The sequence below is a fragment of the Symphodus melops genome (genome assembly GCF_947650265.1).
Source record: "Symphodus melops genome assembly, chromosome: 5".
NCBI lineage: Eukaryota > Metazoa > Chordata > Actinopteri > Labriformes > Labridae > Symphodus > Symphodus melops.
Window position 1 is genome coordinate 27,216,807 of NC_136695.1, and position 17,410 is coordinate 27,234,216.

The 17,410-nt window shown below is 41.5% G+C and overlaps 3 protein-coding genes and 1 long non-coding RNA gene across 11 annotated transcripts in view; 1 reads left to right on the top strand and 3 right to left on the bottom strand.

The window, feature by feature from the left end:
• Positions 1-17,410, bottom strand: part of sv2a (synaptic vesicle glycoprotein 2A) — a 215,272-nt gene that overhangs the window by 27,701 nt on the left and 170,161 nt on the right. The window lies entirely within an intron of this gene.
• The window catches only part of LOC306823420, a 42,528-nt gene that overhangs the window by 24,202 nt on the left and 916 nt on the right, over positions 1-17,410 (top strand). For 7 of the 8 annotated variants that reach the window (XR_013778994.1, XR_013778995.1, XR_013778996.1 and 4 more), the window contains 4 exons: positions 4,025-4,090; positions 4,634-4,728; positions 15,262-15,327; positions 16,153-16,547. This is a non-coding gene — a long non-coding RNA (uncharacterized lncRNA). Of the gene's footprint in view, positions 1-4,024; positions 4,091-4,633; positions 4,729-15,261; positions 15,328-16,152; positions 16,548-17,410 lie in introns of those variants that run through there. The other variant, XR_013778999.1, reaches the window with a different exon arrangement.
• LOC306823418 (protein rapunzel-like) lies at positions 757-5,591 on the bottom strand. Its single transcript, XM_079342924.1, has 4 exons — positions 5,293-5,591; positions 5,007-5,089; positions 2,988-3,051; positions 757-1,821 (listed from the first exon to the last, which is right to left on the bottom strand). Exon 4 carries the CDS (start codon positions 1,814-1,816, stop codon positions 1,133-1,135), a length of 684 nt encoding a protein of 227 aa, XP_079199050.1. The 5' UTR covers positions 1,817-1,821; positions 2,988-3,051; positions 5,007-5,089; positions 5,293-5,591; the 3' UTR covers positions 757-1,132.
• On the bottom strand, positions 10,327-16,589 carry LOC306823417 (protein rapunzel-like). The gene is made up of 3 exons (XM_079342923.1): positions 16,554-16,589; positions 13,979-14,042; positions 10,327-12,939 (listed from the first exon to the last, which is right to left on the bottom strand). The coding sequence occupies exon 3, from the start codon at positions 12,896-12,898 to the stop codon at positions 12,215-12,217; it is 684 nt and encodes a 227-aa protein (XP_079199049.1). The 5' UTR covers positions 12,899-12,939; positions 13,979-14,042; positions 16,554-16,589; the 3' UTR covers positions 10,327-12,214.

The window sequence follows — 17,410 nt, forward strand, 5'->3', positions numbered from 1 at the left end:
GACGATCAGAGGTTGTTTAGTGGTCACATGTTTGCTCTTCTTTTCTCATTTCTAACCTTGTTGACTCTTTGAACTGTCCTGGTGCAGATACAAACCCCTCCCTGATACTACACTAATACCATGTGTTCAGTAAAATAACAAATAAAAAAACATTTATAAAAAGTATGTACGAATAAAATCAAATCTAACCTGGAGAATAAAGTCCTTTAATATAACATACAAATGTACTTAAATGACTAAGACAAAAACCCCCTCAGAATAAAGAAGCACTAAGACAAAATAATCGGCACATTCAGGGACTGTTGGTCAGAGGACGAGATCTGCTAAAACCTAAGAAAATGACCTGAAGTAGTTTTTATTCACTCTAAACGGCCAAACAGTAAAGAAGAAAGCCATAAATAGTTTTACTCTCGTATATTACAAACACACTTGGTGCACCTCGTGAACTTCCTTAAGGCACCAGGACACGTGGAACAGAAAAAAGAGCGACAGAATAGAAAGTGAAGAGCTGACGGTTCAACGCTGCAAACACAACATACCTCCAAAGGGTGGAAAACAAACACTCAACAGAGATGAAAAGAACAACAGAGAAAGATATTTAGTGTCATTCTTTGGTGAGGAGCTTCAGCAGATGTAGCGTCACAAATATTCAGATTTGAAATCCTCTTGTAAGACCCCTTTTTGTGTTTATTGTTGTCAGAAAAAACACTGGAACTAGTATGTTTTGTTCTAATCTTTTATTCATCAAATTTACAATATACCATCAACTCAACAAAAATAACGAATGGATTATCATTGATTGCATCTGCGTAAAACTTCACCCCTATCTGTGTGTTATTGGCAATCATTGGAAATGAGGAACAAGGATTGGTTTTCGTGGTGTTTTATTGAGTTACATATTTTGTGCAAAGAAATGGTGTGGATTATGATAGCTCCCCCTAGTGGATCAACATTAAAATGATAAAATGAGACATGCTGTCGCCCATCGAGCAGCGGAGTCGATGCTTACAAAGTGCTAATAGGGAGAGAAAAGCAAAAAGGAGGAAGGCGTAGGAGATGCAGAGGGAATGTGGACATTTGAGTCCTGAAAAGAAAGCATCGCAGAAAAAAAAACTGTTCTCATGCTTCCTCTTTAATGGCACTTCTGCAGAGCCTCCTCCATCTTCTCCTGCACCTTCTCCATCTTCTTGGCCCACTCCTTTCTCCGAGCCTCCTCGTCATCTCCGAAGATGGCGGTGTAGCCCATGAGGGCGATGAGGCCGATGCAGAACAGGTGGGTGAGGCGTGTGCACAGTTGCTCCATGGTTTGGCAGTCGTTCTGCGAGTACGTCAGATACACCTCCAGGATGGGCCCTGGGCCCTTGAAGGCCTTCCCTTCGCCCACCACGCCGTCGTACAGCGTGTTCAGGCTCTGGTCCCCCTTGTCGTTGGCGTAACTCTTCATGAAGTCTTCCTTCTTGCGCTCGCGGTGTTCCGGCTGCGCATCCACCATCGCCATGAACATCCTGAACTGGCTCTTCAGGATCGCCTCCTCTTTGCAGTACTTTTTGTCCACGGACGTCTTCTTGAACTCATCCAGAAATTCACGGTTCTTCTCGGACAGCTGGTCTAGCCCGCGGTTCACCGAGTCAAACTCCCGCTTCAGGGTTTGTGTGTCCTCATCGTCAATGTGGTGCAGAACCACGTGGATCAGGGAGCCGGCCACGCCGAAGATGGGGTTAATCCCAGCGGCAGCGGAGGAGATGTTGGCAACACAATGCAGCACTTTGCACAGGCCCTGCTTCAGCTTGGCCCGGTGGTCGACGATGTCCATCATGAAGTCTGTGAGCGAGATAAGAGGAGAGAAACATCACAGTTTACTAACTGCAAAAAAACACTTAACAAATTCAATGACTGCTAAATCCAAGGATGCCTCAAACTCTACGCTCACAGACTCTCAGACTCTCAGACTCTGAAGTGAAGTGTGTGAGTGTTTAATGACGTCCCACTGTGACATCATCAAGTGTGACGGTTCTGAGGAGACACATTCTTCACTTTCTGCATATTTACACGAAACATGAAACAGTCAATATGAATGCACACTAAGGGTTGGCCTTTCTGTTAATCTGTTTCCAAGGCAACATATGATGTCTTCGCAGTGTGTCCCATTACTCATTTTGATCCCTTCTCAAGCCCTCTCAAACTCCAGCTCTGCATGCCGTGAGGCTTTAAGTGGAGATTTCTGCATCTCCCTCTATCCCCGCTCAACCTCGACACAGTTTTGGCAGACGGCTGTCCAACATGATTCTGTTCTGCTCGAGAAGTTAATTTAATGAGTCAAATTTGAATATAAAAACAACATCAATGTGTTCACACAGTGAAAAGGGTCCGAGTGTTGTTTTTTTTACAACTTTAGTACTTAACTGTTTTTTTTTAATCATTTTAATTGGTGTCTGCGTACTGTGTAACTTCTGCAGTGCTCAGTTGAAAAATAGTTGTTTAACCTCAATGAGACTTTTCCTGGATAAATAAAGGTTAAATAAAATAAAGAAATATTTCAGGGTACGAGGTGGAGCTGTGAGGAGCTGAAACAAATCAATTCAGAAAGTAAAATAAAACGGATCTCTTTGGCAGGTATATGGAAGAGGAATGCTTATTTTAGGGGCTTTTATTTTGTAGCACTGTGAGTATCTTGGGTTTGTAACACCAGGATTGTCATTTATTTAAAGGGGTCAAATAAACTGGTGACGCTTGTTTGTGTATTAGTTGAATTGCATTTAAGAATTTGTTTAAATAACATCTAATTTAAAAGAAGAAAAGTGAGAAAAAGATATGGATATATATCTAAACTAGCTGCTCCTTTTCCAACAGTTACTTTACTTTTGTTATTTAACTTTATTTGTTTAAATCTTTAATTAGTAATTAAGTCATCCATTCACTTATTTAAGTTTAAAACCTAACAGGCAGGACGCTGTGAGATGTTGGAGGGATATTTTGTTGCTTCTTACATCAGATTTCTTTTCTTCCTGGTTTGTCACAGCGATAAAGGGACTCTGGTCCTGATCAGGATTCCTGAAACAAAAGACAAACAGAGCATCAGACACAAGAACGACTTTTTGAGCACATCAAACCTGAACGTTTGGATTGTGCAGATTTAAGTTCATGAGGAAGTGATCAGAGTTGTGTTCCTGGCTTGTTGCTGTTTTCCAGCAGTGAAGGAGTTAACAGGCTCTCTCCCTCTTTCAGCACCAGGCCGCTCTGCGTGTGTGTCTATGGGCCGAGCTGATAGCTCCTCAGCAGCAAGACGGCATGTTCGGACGATAGCCGTTTGATAACTTGTGTGTTACATAACAGGAGCTGAACAAGAGCTACAACAAAGGAAGACATTTGAAGCTAGCTAAGAGGCTGGACTGTCAGGTTTTCAGTCCTATTTTTCAGTGCTGAGTCGTGTGAAGGATCACACTGGGATGTTTGTCCACTAACACAAACTAGGACGAGGAAATCCAGCACAGACACACACACACACACACACACACACACACACACACACACACACACACAAATGTCAGAGGCTGTTATCACTGTTTTGGTGGGGGGGGGGGGGGTGATTTAACTTTAATGACAACTACGCTCATGTTATTCTCCATCTGGTTTCAGCACCACCAGTGTGGAAAGCAGTGACACTCACAGGATTTAACCCTTTATCTTCAGGATAACTTTAAATGATGCGTTCAAATGCATGAATTCAGCAACAACAACAAACCCAACATGTTCCTCTCTCTGTACTTCACACACTTCCTCTTCAAATATTTCATAAAATGAAACAAAATCTCACTCAAGTGTTCCTCAAAGTCTTAGTTTTATAGAGTCTACTCCTTTTTATCGTCCCATATTCTCAGCGGCTGTACTCTCTGCATGGATATGAATGGGTTTTTTTCCTGCTTCATTCGCATGATCACGTCTGTTACTGCTATGTAGTTTGTTATATGTAAGATATTAAATGATCAGTACATTATTTTTTATGTTTTCGTCCTTGTTTTCACAGATGTTGCTCTACACCAGATATCCCTCTACGTCCTCCCACAGCAGGGCTCACCAGCAAGAGACCAAGGTAATTAAAGGGTTAATTACATTATTTATTTATTTTTACACGAATGACCGTTTAGTCAATAAAACATTATTGTTTTATGCTTTTGTTCTTGTGAGCTTTGTACATCATAAAATTATTGGTTTAGATTAATCTGACAGCTTCCTGCTGATTCATGTCAATCTTTAACTGATCAATCAATCCTTTGTGTCAATAAAATCCTCCTGACCTTCACGTAAAACGTCAAGGGCATTTTTAATCAATCTCAAGGAAACTGGTTATACACAACTGACTGAATTGGGTTCATGTCTGTCAGAAGAAATCAATTATTCTCATTTAAAAAAAAAACAAGCAAACATGAAACTACATTTTAGTTGTGAACAAATCAGCTCTTAAAGTCTATTAAGGAAGTGTCAGGTTACTCTCACCTGTCTGCCTGCAGTGACGAGAGGCCATCTTGAATGTTTTTTTATGATCCTCTCTGTATTCTTTTTAAACTATTCTTTATTAAAGACTTGTTTGAACACCTTTCTTCCACTTCTCCATGTTTGCTGTATGTCTGTACAGTGGACAGCCTGTGGCACTTCACCAAGGAAGTGTAACATAAACTACATAAATGAAGACATACATACAACAATGATGAAGAACTTCTCTCTGTGTCTGTGAGTACTAAAAATAAGCTCCACATCCTCTCTCCCACAGCACAGGGCCTGATAACTGCCTTCCTGCCCAGCTATGGCTCCCCTAGCCGTGCCTCCATGTTTCCATGTTAATGCAAACCATAATGCCCTGACCCTCCCTTCTCTATCACACCAAATATACACCAAAATACACACTAGAAGTTCCATTTTTTTCATCTAAATGTCAACTATACAGTCTCTATGCGCCCTTTAGCCAACATTGGGCACCATTGGCCACATCAGGAGAGAGGATTTCTTACTTTTCTGACACTGGCTCTGCCTATGCCTTCCTCTTCACAAGTCCCAACCTCGAATGCCTCCTTCTTCTTCCTCCCAACAATACCTGCAAAAAGGACACTTCCATGTGTCTCATTTGTAGGGGTGTCCAAATTGGTCTTTGCCATTTATTAAGGGCCCAAAGAGCCCCTAGAACCCAAAATTGGCCCCTTTGGACCCAAATATATATGAACTCTTAAATCAAATATTAAAATTATTTTTTAAGGCCAAAAACAGCAAAGCCCACTCCTCATATACAACAAGTCCTACCCCCATATTTTAATGGTCTAGCCCTTCTAGCAGGTGTGCAGTTAATACACAAGCACAATTGTCAGTCAGTGCACAGCTGAACTCTGGGACTCTTTCTGTCGCCTTTGGTGCATTTGCCAAGCCCTGGGACATCTCCAAATGTGCACAGGTGTATCCAAAGGCACAGGGAGCTCTCCAAAGGCTCAAGGACAAAAAAAGTAGCAGGTTAATCCAGCGTTAAAGGCATTTAAAATAATAATTATGTTCACATTTCACAGATTGCACTTCGGTTAAAAAGCTAAACTAAGAGAATATCGAATTTGAGGTCCATTTTTAAAAAACAACAACAACAAAAAGAAAACGTTTCAGATTACATAATTTACATATTAAGCAATGCTACAGTTCTGTTTTGGCAGTGGGCCCATCAGAGAATAAACCTTCATAGAGGCATATAAGGTGGTGAACAAACACATCTGGGATGACCTACACAAACACAACAATGGACATCATGTTCCTCACACCTTCACACCGCCTGGGACGCCCCAAATATATATGAACTCTAAAATCAAATATTAAAATGATTTTTTTAATGACCAAAAACAGCAACGCCCACTCCTCAAATACAACAAGTACCCCCATATTGTAATATTCTAGTCCATCTAAAATATCGAATTTCAGGTTCATTTTAAAGCAGAGTGCAGCGAGGAAAATGTACCAGTAGGTTTCCACTGAATGAAGCCTTAGCTTGACGCTAATTTGTTATTTGCATCCAAAAAATAAACAGGACCATGTGATCAATGTTTTCTTGAAGAAAAACAAACAACAACAGATACAGGTTAATCCAAAAACATACAATATATGAGAGAGCATTATCACCTGCTCCTCCTCTTAATTGAGGGCTTGGTTCCAAAATAGTTCACATATCCTCAGTTTCTTGAAGAAGACAAAGTTATGGTTATCGGACTCCTTGATCTTGGTCTTCACTTTCACCTGACGAACAAGGCATTTCTTGTTGGGCAGAGTTTTCACTATTCTTCCAAGTAACCATGAATTTCTGGGTGAAGTGTTATCCACAATTAGCACCATATCACCAGCACAGAAGTTCCTTCCAGGTGTAAACCATCGTTTACGTTCTTGGAGCTGTGTCAAGTATTCCTTGCACCAGCGTTTCCAGAAGACATCTGCAAGATATTGGACTTGTCTCCATCTGCGGTTAGCATACTGGTCGTCTTTGTTAAAAACACATAGTGGTAGCTCTGGTTTAACCTTCAGTAACAACAGGTGGTTTGGTGTTAAGCCTTTTAAATCATTGAGGTCTGAAGAGGTCTGTGTGATGGGCCTGCTGTTTATGACTGCCTCAGCTTCACACAGCAAAGTAGAGAAACCTTCATCAAGAACCTGTTCTTTCACTGTGATGTTAAAAATCCTTCTTACTGATCGTATCAGCCACTCCCATCATCCTCCATGGTGAGAACCATACTGAGGATTAAAATGCCATTGGACACCCTTCTGTTGCAAGGTATCTGCAATCTTACTGGTGTTCCATTTGTTGATTGATTTCCTCAACTCACTGTCAGCTGACCGAAAGTTGGTTCCATTGTCCGAGTACATTTCTTTGACTTGTCCTGTAGCTGTCCCCCGGCTGTATAGATGGTCTGGCTCTCAAACTGATGTTTCACAGGTTTTATTGAAGTAGTTCCTTTAAATTCCATTTCTCTTGAAAACACTGTGTAAACACCTTGAAACAAAGATCTTATCAATCAATAAGTTGGAACCTTTATCTCACACGTGTAAGCAGTTTAACCGCATCCTTTACTTTTCAGTTTTTACCTTGCGCAACAAAGAGGAATTTCACCCTAAACCTTAAGAAACACATTTCAAAATAAAATACACAATGAATAAATGGGTCTGTTAAATGTCCTCTTCTTGCAAGGAATCTCCTGATTGCGTTGAGACACGCATCTGTGTCAAGTGAAGATGCAACATCCAGATGTACCGCTCGTGTAGTGAGACATGTAAAGATGACTCCATATCTCTTTACTTGCATTCTTCCTCTTTTCACCAAGAATGGGCCAAAGTGGTTTACACCAACTCTTGTGAATGGATGATCGTCAGACAGGACCCTGCATTCTGGGAGATCTGTCATGAGCTTCTTGCCAGTAGTTCCATGTAACCTTTTACAAGGTACACACTTTGACAAGAACTGATTCACCCTGCTTTCACCATTTCTTGTTTCCTTCTTTTCTCTTTGCTCTTAGTTCCTTAAGCAAATCTTTCAACTTAAGAAACCAGGCAACTGATGACCTACAACTCATCTTGGACGAAGCTAAAACATGCAATTAGTCCATCACATCTTCGGGCTGTTGAACCTGGATGACATTTGCTTGAGCCACTCTTCTGACCTCTGTTTCATCAACATCAAGCATTCCAGGGTCTGGATTCTTAGGCCACTCCTCTTGTTTACTGAGAAAGAAACTTGACCCTGAAAGCCAGCTTTCATTCTTTAAGAATGCTTCCACAGTTTGTCCTCTTGACTCATAATCAGCAGGATTCAAGTTGGTATTGACAAGTCTTCACTGAGAGGTCTGAGAGTGTGGCAAGATTGCTGAGATTCTGTTCGAAACTAAAGTCTGGAATCTTGTGCTTTCACTGTTAAAGTACTTTAGCACAGCCATGCTGTCAGTCCAAAAGACTGAATCTTGAAGTTCTAGCTCTTTCTTGAGAAGCTTGTCCAGCTTGACTGTGGCCACAGTAAGTTCCATTCTTGGGACAGTTAGAGACTTCAAAGGTGCAACCCTTGCCTTAGCCATCACCAGGGTGCATTGAGCTTCTTCAGATGCATTGCGAAGCAGTAGATAACTTGTTGTACTATAGGCATCTTCGCTTGCATTAACAAAGTGATGTAGCTGTGCAAAGACTGGTTTACCCAACTGCCTTTTCCTGGTGCATCTGTCAACTCCAAACTCTTCCAGCTGTTGTAAACTTGAGATCCACTTTTTTCCAGATTTTCACAACATGCTCTGGCAGGCCTTCATCCTCCAAACTGTATTTCTGCCTGCAGAGATCTTGGAGAATTCTTTTAGCGGGCAGTGTCACCGGAGCTAGAAAGCCCAGAGGGTCAAAGATAGAACTGACAAGAGAGAGCAGGCCTCTTCTTGTGTGTGTCAATCTTTGAGATTGCTCTTGAATTTGAACTGATCAGATTCAGCACACCACTGGATTCCCAGTGCTCTCTCCATCAGCAAGTTACAATCATCCAAGTCCAGGTCTTTAAATCCATGAGCTCTTTTCTCCTCAGGAATCGAGTTCAACAACTTCTGACTGTTGCTTGACCCTTTTGTGAGACGGAATCCACCTTTAGTCAACATGCTTCTCTCCTCAGTGCAAAGCTTGATTGCTGTGTCTTCATCAGTAGTTGACTTAAGACAGTCGTCAACGTAAATGTTTTTCCAAATTCCTCTTCAAAATCTTTTGCACATTGCTGTAGTGCAAAAGATGCAACACTTGATGAAGATGTTGTACCAAAGATGTGGACTAACATCTTGTGTTCAACAAGTTCCTGATTGTAGTTCACTTCAGGCCCCAGAGAAACCTGAATAGATCTGTGTCTTCATCGCTGACCCTTGCATGGTGGAACATATAATACCATGTAAGTCCATCATTTGTCCTGCTACCATCACTGTCAAGCTTCACTGCATAGCCTTTTTTGTTGATGTCATCCATGAAAGCAACATTCTCTCCGTAAAACTTGACATCTCTGGAGAATCTTTTCTATAAGTTCAACAGACGTTGCTCAGCAACAGTTGGGTTGTTTGGCATTTACAATGATTGGTTCCTCACTGGAAGACAAATAGTGTAATGACCATCCAATATTTGAGACACCATGTTGATAAAATGGTGGTCATATTTGGACATCTCCATGTCTTCATTTTGTCCAGCATCAGGAAAGTCCAGCTTGAACTGCAGTTGCCAGAGCTCCTCTAGCCTGGTCACCGAGATTTGATTTGCAGTCACTTTTGTTAGTTTGTTTGAGTCCATTTCACTTTCACCTTTCAGAAGGCCATTCACTGTCCAGCCTAATATTGTTCTTACAGCGTACGGTCTATCATCCACGCTGTTGACCACTTGCTGTTGCTCCATCACCTTGGTAACATTTGCTCCAATGAGTAATCTCTACCTCTATAGTCGGAAGTTTCACCTCCTTTAGGTGAGACCAGCTGATAATATCCTCTTGGATATTATCTTTTTTACTGGGATGTTCTCTTGTGCAAATACCTCTGGAAGTTCGATAAACTGCATGCCTTCAAGGCTGCTGATTTCTAGTCCAGTCACAATGTACATGTTTACTACAGATTAATTTCCCATTGTTCGCAATGAGATGCTTGTATTGCATACATGCATGTTAAGCTGACTAATCAGTGACTCTGTAGCAAAAGTAGCAGAGCTACCAGGGTCCAGAAATGCGTACGTAGTCACTGTCCTGGTTCCCTGTTGTGCCTTGACACACACTGGAATGATTGACCGAACACAATCATCCTTACCGGCCCCAGTGGCGCTAAATGTTTCAGTGGTTTGTACAAGAGCACTTTCGATAGATTGTTGTTCACAACTTTCTAAATGGCCTTCAAATAACAACACACTCATGATAACAGTGATGAGACGTGGCTGTGCACTCGACCTGGTAGTGTATCTCACTATAGTAATAGTTTATTTTTTTGCCCACTACATCAACCCAAACATGGACTTTGACTTGGTTTTTTGGTGCAAAATCGTTAGCATATTCCGAACAGTGAAAGCATATAAGACCAGCTGTGCAGGTATGTGTGTATATGATTTACAGAACAAAGAAAAACATACATTTCCATACAATTGTGCTGTGTAAACAGAAACTTTGTGCAGAAATGTTAGATTGGGTCTCAGTGATCTCAGGAGTAGATCAGATCAGATAATACTGATGACACAGCATTGTTACAAAATGTAACTTGAACTTGTTCTGAGGTGTATCTCCACATTATTTTTTTGTCAGCGTAAAGAGAAAATGAGAAAACGTCCAACTTCTTTTACTCACGTTTATTTGTAGTGGTACATGTACAACAAGGCGTCATGGATCAGAACAAAAAAAGGCAAACACATTCACACTGAACATTTCAACAGAAAGCCTTTACGAGGTTTAATAGTCCTCCATATTGACAGCATTTATAGATTGTGTACACAGCCTTATAATGAACGTGATGTAGCAATAAGAGAAGAACTTTGAAAGAGTTCAGGGCCGAGTCAGCTGCTGAAAAGATGAGAGGAAAGTAGGCGGGGCCTGTGTGGGATCAGACGAACTGACAGATAGAAAGCCATCGATGACGATCAGAGGTTGTTTAGTGGTCACATGTTCGCTCTTTTCTCATTTCTAACCTTGTTGACTCTTTGAACTGTCCTGGTGCAGAGATACAAACCCCTCCCTGATACTACACTAATACCATGTGTTCAGTAAAATAACAAATAAAAAAACATTTACAAAAAGTATGTACGAATAAAATCAAATCTAACCTGGAGAATAAAGTCCTTTAATATAACATACAAATGTACTTAAATGACTAAGACAAAAAAACCCTCAGAATAAAGAAGCACGAAGACAAAATAATTGGCACATTCAGGCACTGTTGGTCAGAGGAGGACAAGACGAGATGAGCCAAACCCTAAGAAAATGACCTGGAGGAGTTTTTGTTCGCTCTAAACGGCCAAACAGTAAAGAAGAAAGCCATAAATAGTTTTACTCTCGTATATTACAAACACACTTGGTGCACCTCGTGAACTTCCTTAAGGCACCAGGACACGTGGAACAGAAAAAAGAGCTGTCGGTTCGACGCTGCAAACACAACATACCTCCAAAGTGTGGAAAACAAACACTCATCAGAGATGAAAAGAACAACAGAGAAAGATATTTAGTGTCATTCTTTGGTGAGGAGCTTCAGCAGATGTCACAAATATTCAGATTTGAAATCTTCTTTTAGTGTTTTAAATTCTGTCAGTTTACTGTAAAAAGACGAGCAGCTTCAGAAGTGAGACTTAAATTCGATGAGGTTTGATATCAAATAGTTTGTGATGTCATCATGCTCGCTGCATTCTGAGCCAATAACAACATCATTGGAGTTACATTCATAGAAATGGAAACTTTGGGACGTCTGCTACGTGTTTGGATTGGTTTAATAGTGTTTTACTAAATGTCGACTTCTGTGCAAAGCAATGGTGTGGATTGTGATAGCTCCCCCTAGTGGATTAACATGAATATGACAGCCACAAACACTTGCTGCTTCTTATTCCTGCTGTAATGAAAACAGTCATGTCTCTGGTGTCGAGGTGTTTTGCTCGTTTTCGGGTTTTTTTTTTTTTTTGGTGAAACAAACATAACGTTAGAACTTAAATAAGTGCGTAATGGTTGGGGAAACACTGGAGTGTCAAACATTTAAAGTGAAAACAAGGTGCATTTATATCACAGTCTTATTTCCATGTGGGGACCAGACTGCACATTTAAAAGGCTTTAGTGTTACGTAGCGAGATATAAAGTGTTTAGTTTCCTTAAATGGCTTTTCAGAGTAGATTAATGAGTCATCATAGAGATGAAATTGAGATAAATCTGTGTAACTACAGAGATTTCACTCACAACGTGAAGCATCATTGTTGTCACATTGAGACTATCGTGATATCTAGTCAATCATTTCTTCTCTTTTTTTATCTTGTGTGTGCATGTGGCTCAGAGACTGTAGGACATTTAGGTCGTTAGTGTTATGAGCAGAATGAAACATGTTGTGGATGCTTACAAAGTGCTTATAGGGAGAGAAAAGGAAAAAGGAGGAAGGCGTAGGAGATGCAGAGGGAATTTGGACATTTAAGTCCTGAAAAGGAAGCATCGCAGGAAAAAATTAAAAAAACTCTTCTTCATGCTTCCTCTTTAATGGCAACGCCGCAGAGCCTCCTGCATCTTCTCCTGCACCTTCTCCATCCTCTCGGCCCACTCCTCGCTCAGACCCTCCTCGTCGTCTCCGATGACGGCGGCGTAGCCCATGAGGGCGATGAGGCCGATGCAGAACAGGTAGGTGAGGCGCGTGCACAGTCGCTCCATGGTTTGGCGGTCGCCCTGCGAGTGCTTCAGGTACACCTCCAGGATGGGCCGGCTGAAGAGCTTGGGCGTGCCCACCACGCCGTCGTACAGCGTGTGCAGGTTCTGGTCTCCCAGGTCGTTGGCGTAGCTCTCCTCGAAGTCGTCCTTCTTGCGCTCGCGGTGGTCCGGCCGCGCCTCCACCATCGCCATGAACATCCTGAACTGGTTCTTCAGGTTCTCCTCCACGCGGGAGTACTGGCCGTCCAGCGTTTCCTTTTTGATCTGGACCAGCGTGTTGCGGTTCATCTGGGACAGCTGGTCCAGCCCGCGGTTCACCGAGCCAAACTCCCGCTTCAGGGTGCGTATGTCCTCGTCGTCGATGTGGTGCAGAACCACGCGGATCAGGGAGCCGGCCACGCCGAAGATGGGGTTAACCACGGCGGCAGCGGAAGAGATGGTGGCAACACACTGCAGCACTTTGCACAGGCCCTGCTTCAGCTTGGCCCGGTCCTCGACGATGTCCTCGTCCATCATGGTGTCCAGCTGAGCGGATGATGATGTCACCGCGTTGAAGTCTGTGAGCGAGATAAGAGGAGAGAAACATCACAGTTTACTAACTGCAAAAAAGCACTTAACAAATTCAATGACTGCTAAATCCAAGGATGCCTCAAACTCTACGCTCACAGACTCTGAAGTGAAGTGTGTGAGTGTTTAATGACGGCCCACTGTGACATCATCAAGTGTGACGGTTCTGAGGAGGCAAATTTACACGAAACATCCCGATAAACACTGAAATGAAATCAATATGATGCACACTGAGGGTTGAAATTTCTCTTCATCTGTTTCCAAGGCAAAGTGTGATGTCTTTACAGTGTCTCCCATTACTCATTTTCATCCCTTCTCAAGCCCTCTCAAACTGCACACCATCGACACAGTTTTTGCAGACGTCTGTCCAGCATGATTCTGGTTCTGCTGGAGGGGTTAATTTAAAGTGTTCACACAGTGAGAAGAGTCTAAGTACTTCAGGGTACAAGGTGGAGCTGAAACAAACACATGTAAATCTATTTAAAATCTATAATAAAACAGATCTCTTTGGCAGCTATGTGGAAGACCAAAGTTTGTTTTAGGGGCTTTTATTTTGTAGCACTGGGTGTATTTAGGGGCTTAGGGGATTTTATTTTGTAGCACTGGGTGTATTTAGGGGCTTTTATTTTGTAGCACTGGGTGTATTTAGGGGCTTCTATTTTGTAGCACTGGGTGTATTTAGGGGCTTCTATTTTGTAGCACTGGGTGTATTTAGGGGCTTCTATTTTGTAGCACTGGGTGTATTTAGGGGCTTCTATTTTGTAGCACTGGGTGTATCTTAGCTTTGTAAAACCAATAAACTGGGGACGCTTGTTTGTGTATTAGTTGTAAACACAATTGAGAATTTGTTTAAATAACAAAAAGTGAGAGAGATATGGATATATATCTAAACTAGCTGCTCCTTTTCAGACACTTGCTACTTGACTTTAGTTTTTTATCGTTTTATTTTAATATTTAGTTTTAAATAAAATCATCCATTCTCATGCAGGACGCTGTGAGATGTTGGAGAGATATTTTGATGCTTCTTACATCAGATTTCTTTTCTTCCTGGTTTGTCACAGCGATAAAGGGACTCTGGTCCTGATCAGGATTCCTGAAACAAAAGACAAACAGAGCATCAGACACAAGAACGACTTTTTGAGCACATCAAACCTGAACGTTGGGATTGTGCAGATTTAAGTTCATGAGGAAGTGATCAGAGTTGTGTCCCTGGCTTGTTCTTGTTTTCCAGCAGTGAAGGAGTTAACAGGCTCTCTCCCTCTTTCAGCACCAGGCCGCTCTGCGTGTGTGTCTATGGGCCGAGCTGATAGCTCCTCAGCAGCATGCTCGGACGCTAGCAGGCAGCAGCTAAAAGGCGTTCACTCCAGAAACGCTCAGCTGCAAAAAACAAATAATGTCACGGCTGACGGAGCTGTACGACTTGTTTGTTACATAACAGGAGCTGCGCTACAACAAAGGAAGATATTTGAAGCTAGCTAAGAGGCTGGACTGTTGTGTTTTCAGTCCGATTTTTCAGAGCTTAGTCGTGTGAAGGATCACACTGGGATGTTTGTCCACTAACACAAACTAGGACGAGGAAATCCAGCACAGAGCTACATGTGGCTCAAAGACTCCTGTTAAGCGTCCTGATATCTCACAGGACTCCTCAGTCAGTCAGTCACAGCTCAGCAGCATGCGTGCTGGAAGATAACACCAGTGTTGTGTCAACAGCTGGGACCCTGACAACTGATGACCATTACAGCTGTGCAAGTTCAAACAGGCCCTGAAATAAACACACACACACACACACACGAATGTCAGAGGCTGTTATTTCTGTTTCTGTTTTGCTCTTTATTGTAACTTGCTGTCTTTACCACCGGGAGGCGGTGATTTAACTTTAATGACAACTACGCTCATGTTATTCTCCATCTGATTTCAGCACCACCAGTGTGGACTGAAAGCAGTGACACTCACAGGATTTAACCCTTTATCTTCAGGATAACTTTAAATGATGTGTTCAAATGCATGAATTAAGCAACAACAACAAACCCAACATGTTCCTCTCTCTGTACTTCACACACTTCCTCTTCAAATATTTCATAAAATGAAACAAAATCTCACTCAAGTGTTCCTCAAAGTCTTAGTTTTATAGAGTCTACTCCTTTTTAACGTCCCATATTCTCAGCGGCTGTACTCTCTGCATGGATATGAATGTTTTTTTTTTTCCTGCTTCATTCGCATGATCACGTCTGTTACTGCTATGTAGTTTGTTATATGTAAGATATTAAATGATCAGTACATTATTTTTTATGTTTTCGTCCTTGTTTTCACAGATGTTGCTCTACACCAGATATCCCTCTACGTCCTCCCACAGCAGGGCTCACCAGCAAGAGACCAAGGTAATTAAAGGGTTAATTACATTAAATGACCTCTGAGTCAATCAAACATTACACTTATGTTACACTATTCATATATGAGCTATATACATGATAAAATGAAGGGTTTAGATTAATCTGACAGCTTTCTGCTGCTTCCTTGGAATGTGAAACTGAAAATTAACCCTTTGTGTCGATAAAATCCTCCCTAAATCGCCTCCTGACCTTCATGTAAAACATTAATGAGAGAGCTTGATTTATTTGGAACATTTTTAATCAATCTCAATGTCACTGGTTCTAAATAAATGATTAAACCGGGTTATTTTTTAATCAAAATGTGTCTGTATGTGTCAAAAAGTGATTTAAAATGACTTCAATGACAGGCTTTTAGTAGGAAATATATGCAATGGATCGACCAATCAGTGCCCAGCAGCTGCAGGGCCTTTAAAGACAACACATGACACATCAACACTCCCACAGTCACTAAAGTGTCAGCCTGAAGCTTTTTATTTCTGCCTCTCTGTGCATTCACACGCAGACTGTCTATCAGAAGATATCATTATTCACATTTAATAACAAATAAACGTGAAATTGCATTTTAGTCGTGAACAAATCAGCTCTTAAAGTCTAATCAGGAAGTGTCAGGTTACTCTCACCTGTGTCTGCCTGCAGTGAAGAGCGGCCATCTTTAATGTTTTCTATGATCACAGCAATGCTAATGCTGATGCTAATGCTAATATCCCCTCTATATTCTTTTTAAAAATCTTCTTTAATTATATTGTTTACAATTTTAAGACTGGTTTGAACAAGTTTCTTCCACTTCTCCATGTTTCCTGTGTGTCTGTACAGATGACAGCCTGTGGCACTTCACTAAGGAAGTGTAAACCCTTGAAGCAAATGTTGCTCAAACATAAACTACATAAATGAAGACAAACGTACAACAACAACGATGAAGAACTTCTCTCTGTGTCTGTGAGTACTAAAAATAAGCTCCACATCCTCTCTCCCACAGCACAGGGCCTGATAACTGCCTTCCTGCCCAGCTATGGCTCCCCCTAGCCGTGCCTCCATGTTTCCTTGTTAATGCAAACCATAATGCCCTGACCCTCCCTTCTCTATCACACCAAATATACACCAAAATACATCTTAAAAGTTCAATTTTACCGTCTAAATGTCAACTATACAGTCTCTATGCGCCCTTTAGCCAACATTGGGCACCACTGGCCACATCAGGAGAGAGGATTTCTTACCTTTTTGACACTGGCCCTGCCTATGCCTTCCTCTTCACAAGTCCCAACCTCGACAGCCTCCTTCTTCTTCCCAGCAATCCCTGCAAAAAGGACACTTCCATGTATGTCTAGTTTGTAGGGGTGTCCAAATTGGTCTTTGCCATTTATTAAGGGCCCAAAGAGCCCCTAGAACCCAAAACTGGCCCTTTTGGACCCAAATATATGTAAACTGTTAAAAAAAATATTAAAATTATTTTTTAATGACCAAAAACAGCAAAACCCACTCCTCAAATACAACAAGTCCTACCCCCATATTTTCAACTTATTCTAGTCCATCTAGCAGGCTTACAGTTGATACAGAAGCGCAATTGTCAGTCAGTGCGCAGCTGAACTCTGGGACTCTTTCTGTCGCCTTTGGTGCGTTTGCCAAGCCCTGGAGCGTCTTTGAGAGACTACAGACACTCCATGGTGGTATTTATTGAGTCAAAGAGACCCTTTTCGTTTGGACTGGACCAGAAAAATAAGAAGAAAAATATTTACAAGAGCGTAGAATCCAACAGGACTAATAGAGCGCTTTGGATCCAAATGGACATCTCCAAATGTGCACAGGTGTATCCAAAGGCACAGGGAGCTCTGCAACGGCTCAATGACGAAAAAGTAGCAGGTTAATCCATCTTTAAAGGTATTTAAAATAATAATTATGTTCACATTACACAAATTGCACTTCGATTAAAAAGCTAAACTGAGAGAACATCGAATTTGAGGTCCATTTAAAGCAGAGTGCAGCGAGGAAAAATGTACCAAATGTACGCTAGTGGCATTACAACATCCAAAGCTAATAATTAAACTATTTTAATGTTAAATACACAAGAAATATG

Coding starts and splice junctions, on each gene's coding strand:
- LOC306823417 (XM_079342923.1), bottom strand. CDS start 12,898: ATGATGGACGAGGACATCGTCGAGGACCGGGCCAAGCTGAAGCAGGGC.
- LOC306823418 (XM_079342924.1), bottom strand. CDS start 1,816: ATGATGGACATCGTCGACCACCGGGCCAAGCTGAAGCAGGGCCTGTGC.